The sequence below is a fragment of the Belonocnema kinseyi genome, chromosome 5 (genome assembly GCF_010883055.1).
Source record: "Belonocnema kinseyi isolate 2016_QV_RU_SX_M_011 chromosome 5, B_treatae_v1, whole genome shotgun sequence".
NCBI lineage: Eukaryota > Metazoa > Arthropoda > Insecta > Hymenoptera > Cynipidae > Belonocnema > Belonocnema kinseyi.
The window spans coordinates 113,625,182-113,635,662 of NC_046661.1; the positions used below are offsets into that span (position 1 = coordinate 113,625,182).

General features: G+C 30.7%; 1 protein-coding gene across 1 annotated transcript in view; it reads left to right on the top strand.

The window, feature by feature from the left end:
* LOC117172758 (lipase 3-like) overlaps positions 1–10,481 on the top strand; it is an 86,919-nt gene that overhangs the window by 18,432 nt on the left and 58,006 nt on the right. The window contains exons 6-8 of the mRNA XM_033360958.1: positions 1,656–1,814; positions 1,963–2,050; positions 2,109–2,254. Of these exons, the coding sequence (XP_033216849.1) occupies positions 1,656–1,814; positions 1,963–2,050; positions 2,109–2,254 (393 nt within the window). The remainder of the gene's footprint in view (positions 1–1,655; positions 1,815–1,962; positions 2,051–2,108; positions 2,255–10,481) is intronic.

Consider the following 10,481-nt stretch of genomic DNA (forward strand, 5'->3'; position numbering starts at 1 on the left):
AGGTAGAAGTTGGACAAACGGATGCCGAAACGAAACTACATGGGTTTCTTCTCGGGGCTACGAAACCCTAAAAAGGAAACCAAATTTTTGGATCTAATCAAACGAAAAAGACCAAATTAAAAATCCAACTAGTAAAAAGTTATAATAGGTGACTGAAAAAAGTTGAAAAATAAAATTCAAGGCACTGTAAAATTTCTGAAAAAGAAAATATTAGAAATAGAATGATCCTGAAATTATAAAATTGCCGAAATATAGAAATCTCGAACTGGAAAATTCCTGAATAATAATATTCCCAACACTAAAAAATTCCGTAATCTAATCAATACAAATTTTTTTATTAATCAATATTATTTATTTAATTATATATACTATTATGAAATATCTAAAAAAATCATTTTAAGGAAAATCAAGCATTAAAAAATTTGTTTTTTTTTATCCAAGTGTTTGATTATTTTATCTTTTATAATTGAATAAAATTTATTTAAAAAACAATTCACAAAATTGTTTAAATTCGGGAATTTTCTATTTCGATTATTTTCTTTTTTGGGATAATTCCCCAAAATAAAATTATCGACCATATAAAATATCTGACACTGAAATTTCCGTCGAAACAAAATCTTCGACTTACAAAATTCTTAAATATTAACTATTGCAAAATTGTTTAGTTAATAAATAAAATAAAAGACACCTATGTTCGTCAAATAAAAATATTTTATTTATTATTTTATTATTTTACAATTTTATAGTTCTTTAGAATCGGGAATTCTATAATTTGGAAATTACCCTCTATCGGCAATATTATTATGCACCGCAATTGCGGTATATACGTAGCCGCGGGCTAATTTTAAATCGTATCATTTAGAATGTCACAACTTGGCATTTTTCAAATAAAAAAAATTTTCAATTTTCGAAATCTTGAAAACTTTATGTGGAAATTACGGAATTTAGAAACGAGTTCAGTTAAGAATGATTAATTATTAGAGATTTAGTACCTACAAAAAAGGTTTTCGCAGAATATTAGGATGATATTTGAGTAGTTCTAATTTCCTCGTCCTACACTGTCCATCCCCCCTCTCCTACTTACCAGAATTTTTAATCATTACCATTAATTCCCCTCACTGAAACACACTTCTCGTCCTTAATTTCCCCCTTAATTTCCCAAGCAGTTTATAGTATTAACAAATTTATAAATTCTCAGATAATAAAAATCCCCACGGAATATGATCAAATTATAAAATATCAGACACATATAAGATTCTAGACGCTAGAAAATTCCCGAATTTAAACAATTGAAAAAATGTTTATTAAATTCATATTATTTATTTATCTAAGGTATTATAATGAAATACCTAGACAATAATTAAAAAAAAATACCATTAAAAAATTTTTTCTTTGATTAAAATAACCATTGTATTATAAAAAAATATTTTATAAAAATTTTTTTAAAAGTTTAACTTAGGTAATTTTATTGTGGAAACTTTCAAATTCGTTATTATCATAAACTGTCGCAAGCGCTATTTTTCGATAAATTTACATTGTCTGTTATTTTCTAATATCAGGATTTTTATTGTAAATTTTGATATGATTTTTACTTGAATTGGTTAGCATTTACTTTAATGAAAAAATATGAATTACAGGAAAACTTTTTTTTCTAGTGGGTTGGTGAAAATTTCGGCTATCCAGAATTTGGATCCCGTTCCGCATGGGGAAAATTCGTATCCAGTTTGCTCTGTGATAGTAAAGCGCCCACACAATTTCTATGCAGCAATATGCTTTTTTTAGTGGCAGGTTTTAGTCGCGGTGAACTAAACATGGTGAGTATAATTTCATATCTTCGAAAACATACTGTACCCATTATAATTTACGTACAAAATATTTAAATGAAAATTCTATCTCCTAATTGTTAAAATAAATATTAAAAAAGTCATTAAAATATTGAAATAAAAAATGTTATTATCTCAGGAAAATCTCACAGTGATTATTGGACACGTTCCAGCTGGCGCATCGTGGAAACAATTTATACATTTTGGACAAGGATATATTAATCCCGGTAAATTTGTTGTTTAAATTGTTTTTGATTCAGCAGTAATTAAACAAAACAATTTCAGGAACATTTAGACACTTTGATTACGGAGACAGTAAAATTAATTTTAAAATGTATGGCTCTTCAATTCCTCCAGACTACGCTTTAGAAAGAGTGAGTTCTCCGGTCGCTTTATTTAGCAGTGCCAATGATTGGCTTGCAGCACCTCAAGTAAGAAACTTTTTTTATTTAATTTTGATTTTAAGACCTGTACTACCCGATTATTTACTTGTTTTCTAATTTACCGTTATCGAGCGCAGTTTTGTCTTGCCCCCCCCCCCACCTTTCCCATAAAGTAACGTAGCAGTTCTCAACATGGGGGGAATAGAGTGATTTTTTACGCAAATAGAGGGAAAATAGGGGAATAAACTTTTCTAATAAAATTAATGTAGATAACAGAAAGAATTCAATGTGAAAAACTTTAAATTCCTAAGATTTAAAGTCGAAATATATTGCATTTTGAACAAACTAGTTAAATTTTCGATGTATAAAGATTATCTACCAAAAGAAATGAATTTTCAACCCTTAAAGACAAATTTTCAATATGGAAAGCTTGATTTTTAACCAAACAGCTGCATTGAAGACGAAATGATTGAACTTATAATCCAAGGAGATCAATTTAAAATCAAATAGTTAAACTTTTAACTAAATAGTTAAATTGTCATATCAAAAAGTCGAATGATGAATTCTTAATCTAAAAAGGCAAATTTTCAAACCAATATATATATTTTGCACTCAAAAATATAAATTCTTATTGAAAAATGAATTTTTCAATAAAATACATGAATTTTTGAGTGAACAGTTAAATTTCTAACTTATGAAGGATAATTTTTTCAACTAAAACGGAATATTTAAGTTTTTAGATGAGAAAAATTACATTTTAACCAAAAAAACGGGCTTTCAACTAAGTGGTCAAATTTTCATACAAAGAATATCACTTTTTAACTAAATTTTTTCCAGTTGAGCTAAAAGAGAAGGATCTTTTTTTCAAGAAAAAATTTAAGTTTAAATCAAAGTTGTTAAATGTCAACCAGAAAGATGAATTTTTCACCACAAAGAATGATGCTTTACAAAAAGGTACACATTTTCAACAAAATGCATAAATTTTGAACCCAATAGTTTAATTTAAAACAAAAGTATTGAATTTCTAATCCAAAAAGGTGTATTTTCTACAAAGTAGTCGAATTATCAATCCGAAAATAAGAGTTCTCAACAAAAAAGTTCATTTACAATCAAAATGTTGCATTTTCAACTCAAATCGTGAATCCTTAGCCAAAAAAAAATGTTAACACAGCAGTTCCTCTTCAAATTCAGAAGTGGAATTTTCCACGAAAAATATGAGTTTCCAAAGGTACATGTGTTACGACCCACCCAATAGAAAAAATCGTTTACTGAAATTATCCTTATTTTCTTTCAAGTTGCTCGGAGGTCCAAAATGCCAATTCTTATTATGTTTCGAAGAATTGTTTTTATTTTGCGAGATCGTCGCTTCGCTCTCTTCTGCCTGAAGATGCCATGCTTGCAATTAACTTATCAACTTTGGGAATGGGATTAATGGAATTAATTTGGGAATGGAATAAACATAGAACCAATTACAATAAACACAAATAGGTTTTTGTGTTTACGGATTAATCACTTAAATTTACCACCTCTTTTCCTTTTAATAGAAAGGGGCGGGCACGTAATACTTTTTGTAGAAATACAATTTTAAGGGAAAGGGAGAAGCACAAACAAAGAACATACCTTCAACTAGTGGTTTCGCTCTTTTCGTCCTTTACCATCCGCAGGTGCAGATGTTCCACTCTCCGCACCCTTTTCCGTTTTTCCTTTTCTATTGTCACTCCTTAACCGTTTCCGTCTACTGTGTAATAATTGTAATAATCAAGTGGCACTTAAATTTTCACTCCTTAACCGTTTCCGTTTTCTCAGAATTTTAAGATGACACACTTGAATAATTACTACTCTCGATACCGTTATCGTGTTCTATGAACTCGAAATTTAATAGGTCGAGCAGAGCTAAGCTACTTTGTAAACTTTTTCTATTCAAATTTCTTGTTCCTTTGAGAAAATAATAATAAATAATAAATTCTCTGTTACTCTTCGGCAAAGATTTTCTTTTAGTGTATACGTCCGTCTCGTATGTAGTTATGTGCTGTCACTTTTAGAAAAATAAAACGTTGGATGCGAAGAGAAGAACACTTGAAACACGAGACCGAACTGCGGATGGGCAAGGGAAAAGCAGCGAACTGCTTTTCCTTCAAACTTCTTGTCAGGGCAAGGAAGAATGAAGAACTGCAAAATTGGGTGGCACTCATCGTGGCTCGTCGGTACGAATTGCACTTCAGTGGGGTATTTTTGTTGAATAAGGGATTCTCATATGAGGTGGACGGCAAGATCGCGGGAACAGAAAACTGATGACTTTGGAATTTGATGACTATGAATTTCCAGCCTCGCGACTTGTTACCAAGCACGGTGACAGGAAATTATCTTTCAAAATTTTATAATTCGCATTAAGAAATAATTTAGATTCATTTTCATATATCATCAATTTAAGTGGAATTTTATGGGTATTCTTCGTTTTGATCCTTTTCTAATAATTCAGTGCGTCCAGAAAAAGGGTTGAGTCAAGTTTAACTTCGTTGTAATATATTAGAGTGGAGTTTACAGAAAGAGGGGATAGTGCGATCGCACCGTACATTTGCGTTGACTTGCTTACATTGATGAGTCCCATCAATTTCGAGTGCAGTGTTTTTGTCTTTATTATCTTTTTGCTCTCTCTAGTTTTTTTCCTGACGCTTAGAATTTAAACATGATTTACACACACTTACAGATACAGACTTTCACACACTTACACACTTACACACACACAAACACAGAGAGAGAGAGAGAGAGAGAGAGAGACAGAGTAAAGATTAGTCCTTCACTTACCTGCTAAGCATTTTATTCCGAGCATCTAAGGTGTTGCTTCATAGCACTAGCGTCACCGGATGCTCGGCTTACGAGTCAGTAAAATAAAATTAAAATAATTAATTTAATTCCAATGGGGCTCGTAACACATGTAATAGTTCATATTTGAACAAAAAAGAGATTAATTTGACATTAGAAACGGTTGAATTGAACCAAAAGTTAAATCCTCAACCAAAACTCATTATCTTCAACCAAGACGATTATTTTTCTACAAAAAAGACGAATTTTCAACAAAATACATACATTTTAAAACAAATAGTTGAAGTTTTTACCGAAAACATGATTTTTTATCAAAGAAAATTAATTCTCTACCAAGGAGGACGGATTTTCAAGAAAATACATGAATTTTGAATCAAATAGTGTAATTTACAACTAAAAAGATAAATTATAATTAAAATTATTTCTTGAAAAAAATATCCTACTCCTTTTTCACTCCATTTCACTTCTGTTATTGAAGATTCTTAACTTGATGCAAGCTCCTGTTAAAAAAAAAAGGAATCCAACGACCAATTTGGACCACGACGAAAAAACAAAAACAACAAAATTTTTATCTAATTTAAATTTCTTAAATTTTGATTCTTAACTTAATCAATTTTGTGGATTTTCTGCCTTCATGGTTTGGAGGGTTGTCTACTGTCGGTAAGTACCTTACCGACAGTAGACAACCCAAAATTTATTTAAATAAATTATCATTCAAAAATAGAATGATTAAATTTTCAGTAAGAAAGAGTATTTTTCGACCAAAAATGAAACAAATTTTTACAAAAAGGACAGATTGTCAAAAAACACATTAATTTTCAACCAAGTTGTTGAATTGTAAGATAAAAAAGATGAAGTTTCAATAAAATATTCGGATTTTTAGCTAAAAGGGGTCCATTGTTAACAAAAAGTGGGAAAATTTAAGTTTTCATCTGAAAGAATTAATTATAAATAAACAAAATTTCAACAACAAAATTTAAATCTTCAACCGAAAAAATGAATTGTTAACACAGTAGTTAATCTATCAACCAAATACAGTTAAACCCTTCAATAGCCCTCTCTTCTATAGCCCTTTTGAGAATTGATGCCGCAACGCAAGTAGGTGCAACAGCAGCTGCGCGGGGTCTGCGTTTGTCACTTAGGCGAGCACTTAGGCCTGAACAAACAAAAGCGGAGTGGGCTACAATGAGTTAGTAAGGATCCTCTGGGGCAGTGGTCGGCAAACTTTTTGCTTAATTTTCAGGTATGGTCAGGCTTCACCCGACTTAATTTTTTCTACTACTTTTCGGTCTATTCATGTACCTTAGTGTGAGTGATCTTACTCCAGCAAGGGTCTTTTGTCCACAGGCATGTCAAAGTAAGGAAATTTTAATACTTTTAATTTTCAAATAGCGATTTGAAAATAGCATTATCAGAGTCTACGGATTTTCCCGATTACAATGATATATTACTTGCCTAGAAAAGTAAAAAAATTGAAAGAGTTTAATGTCAAGAAACATCAGCTTTACAGTCAATTTAATACTAAATACTTCTCAAATTTTCAACTTTTATAAACAAATTACATGTGTTTGGAATCGGAACAATACGTAGATTCCAAATATATTACTTTTAAGTCACTGATTGCAAAACTATAAATTTTTTAATCTCACATTTTTGTCCCATTTTCTAACAAAGAACCTCTGAGGAAAGGGGTGGTCTGGCCAAGCTCGCAGGTACTACCCGGAAAGTAGGTCGTACGACAGCCAGGGCAGGGTACCCTGCCCTGGGTAAGAGCGTGCCGACCACTACTCTAGGCCTGTGCCAATGTTCCCCCTCCATGGACCCGTGAAAAGTGGACAGGAAGTGACGTCAGACTCCCTGAGCACGATCGTACTTTTAACCTCAGACTGAATGCAAGGTTGTGTTATACACTCACATATTTTCACACTGCACATATTTAAACACTGCACCGACGGACAGCTGCCTCCCACTATCCCCACCTAACTTGACCGGAAGTCTCCAGTAAACTCAGCTCGACCAATCCGTATCAGGCACATGGTTTTGTCGCATCCTTTCCTAGAGGATCCTTATGAGTTAGTTCCCACCCGCCGTCAACTTGAAAATCGGCGCTATAGAAGAGATTCTCTATAGTAGAATTTTTAACTAAAAAAGATATATTTTTAATCAGAAATGGAATAATTAAACTTTCATGGAAAAAATTAAATTTCGACCAGAAATGAAAAGAAATTTCAACAAAATAGTTGAATGGTCAAACAAAGAAAAAAAAATGAATTTATAATCAAGATTATCAACTTTCAACAAAGTGCCTGAATTTGAAAAAATATATATAAAAAACACGTGCATTTTCACTTAAATAATTGAATTTTTAACTAGAAAGGATAACGTATTGACAAAATAGTTGCATTGTTAACTAAACTAAAAAAAAAAACATTCAACAGTAAATGGCATCGTTGAATTTTCATATAAAACAATAATTTTCAATTAAATATCGAATATACAACAAAATATTAAAATTCTCTACCAAAAAAATGAATTTCTAACAAAGTAATTCAACTTTGAACTTAGCTGAAATTTTAAACTAAAAAAATCAGTTTTAATCCAAAAATGGAATAATTAAATTTTAAGTCATGAAAATTAATTTTCAATCTTAAATTAAACAATTTTTAAATAAAAATCAGAATTATTAAATAAACTAGATGAATTCCGAACTCAAAATGTAATAGTAGATTTTTCAACAAAAAACAGTTCGATTTTCTTATAGGATTCGTTTTCAAGTGAAAAATCGAAAAGAATTGGAAAAAGGGGAACTTAATTGAAACATGGGAAAATTATAATTCTTTAAAAAAAGGCAAAGAGGAGAATAGGGAAAATAGTGTGAAGTCTGAAATATGAAAGTGACTTTCGAGCTAATTAAGTTCACTGTTAGAAATATATGGTTGAATTTTCAACCATATGTGGTTGAAGTTTTATACAATTACGGTTGTTTAAATTTCAACTACGCGTGAATGAAAAATCAGCTCGTGTAATTGAAATTTCAGTAAAGCGAAAAAAATGTATTCGGCACAGTTAGTGAATTTCAAAGAAGGTAAATTTTGGAGGGAAATGAATAGGTTTCATTCAAGATTTTTAAATAATCAAAAATCTTAAATAAAACCCATAAAGATTCCTTAAAAATATTGTGCTTTGAAATGCACTAACTGTACCACAAAAATTCTGATAAGGAATCATGATTTATGTCGTAAGTTTTCGTCGAAAGATCCACGAGATTAATAAAGTGCATATAATATTTAGAAAAATAAGCAGCTTTAAAGAAGAAAAAACAAAAGGTACATTGGAATTACATTACCATAATGAATTTCGTCTCCGTGTTTGTAATCATAACCTGAAAGAGCATACAGTAGTTAGTACCGATAGTATGAATGAGATTTCCTCATTGTGATAATATTATTTCAACGTGCCTTTTGTTCTTCTTCTTTAAAGCTGCTTCATTTCCTAAAAAGCATATTATGTTCTTTGTTAATTTAATGGATCTCACGATACAAACAAGGACTCGTCGGACTTTGTCACATAGGGGTCTGGCTTCGGGAGAAGTACATGGCGCATGTGTATATGCGCGTACGTGTTGATTATTTTTCAACTACATTTGATTCATTTTTATTTCAATTCTTTGAATGAACGAGATTTCAACCGCAAAAGTGGTTGAAAAATGGTTGAATTTTCAAGATATTTCTAACAGTGTTATTATTGAACTGTACGGTTGAGGGGCCATCTTTAAGTAAATACGAGAATTGTCTTCAAGTTTTCAGAATTAGAAAAAGGCGTTTTTAAAAATATTTTCTTTTTTGAGTATATAAATGTAGGTCCTTAGAAACGTTCCCTACTATCGGCGAGAAAACTATAGGCATCTGCCTATGAAGGTTAACAACTCAGTCAAAAAAAATGCTAGCGCAACAAAAAAATAGTCATTTAAAAGCTGAAAGTGTTCTAGGTTAATGAGCTTAAAGACGTTTATGTAAACAAATTTTTGTGCTTAGCAGACTGAAAAATGTAAAAAAAGTAAGGATTTTTGGGTACATTTAAGAACAGTCAAGTTTAGAGCATTATTTCTTATACAAGGGGCGATGGAAAAAATTTGAAAAAATTCATGAATACGAGGAAAACTGTTGTGAACCAGTTGCAATTAAGAAATTTAAAAAATAATAAAATTGTTGACTAAAAATACAAAAATGTGCAACTATATTATCTTCAGTTCTAATACAGATATTAAAGCGATTCAAACTGAAAACTGTAATTGATAGGCTCTGTATTTATTTTCAATCGCCCGTAAGGACGTGGTCACGTGCTATCCAAGCATTCAGAACTAGGGGCCGAAGAATGGCACCATCTGCAACTGGTTCACAACAGTTTTCCTCATACTCATGAATTTTTTCAAATTTTTTTCCATCGCCCCTTGTATAAGAAATAATGCTCTAAACTTGACTGTTCTTAAATGTACCCAAAAAACCTTACTTTTTTTACATTTTTCAGTCTGCTAAGCACAACAAATTTTTTACATAAATGTCTTCAAGCTCATTAAAATAGAACACTTTTAGCTTTTAAATTACTGTTGTTTTCTTGCGCTAGCATTTTTTTTGACTGAGTTGTTAAGCTTCAAAGGCAGATGCCTATAGTTTTCTCGCCGATAGTAGTGACTTTTATTTAATTTTCGAAAATTCCATTTATAACAAAATATTTGTTGGTCAGGTAGGAATCAGGTGATTAGTACATGGCCTTAATTAATAAACTATCTGATATAAATTAATTATAAATCCAATTCTATTTTCAGGACGTGGAACGTCTTGGTTCTCGACTCAACAATGTGATTATGAATCACAAAATACCAATGAATAATTTCAATCACTACGATTTTATTTGGGGAAGAACAGCTCCTCAAATGATTTTCGAACCAGTAATTAGGTTACTTGAATCTTACCGATAGAAGATTTTGAAAGGAGCCAAATAATGAACTTTTTACACCAAAGTATTCAATATCAGCGAACCAAAAAAAATTATTACCAAAATATTTTTAGGGAAAAAGGAAATTTAATAATATGAGGAGAATTAAAAATAATGTGAAGTAACTTTGTTACTGGGAATCTAGTCAATGAATTCTAAAGCAGATTTTGAAATGTTATTCAAGATCGTTTATGACTTTGTATCGAATATCTTATTTCTTTTTATAAAAGTCTTCTTCAATATTTTTAGTAATTTTTAATACTTTCACCATCATTAATCCCATCTATAGCTTTTGTTTTCCATTTTTTAATCTGTTGTAATATTCCATAAGATTAACAAATGTTTAGCAGATTTCTCAAGCGGTAAGTTTTTAGCTTCTTTGCTTATTTTCTACAATTGATAATAGATAATTCATAATAGCTTTTGCTTAATAAATAATGCAAAATAGCATTGACTA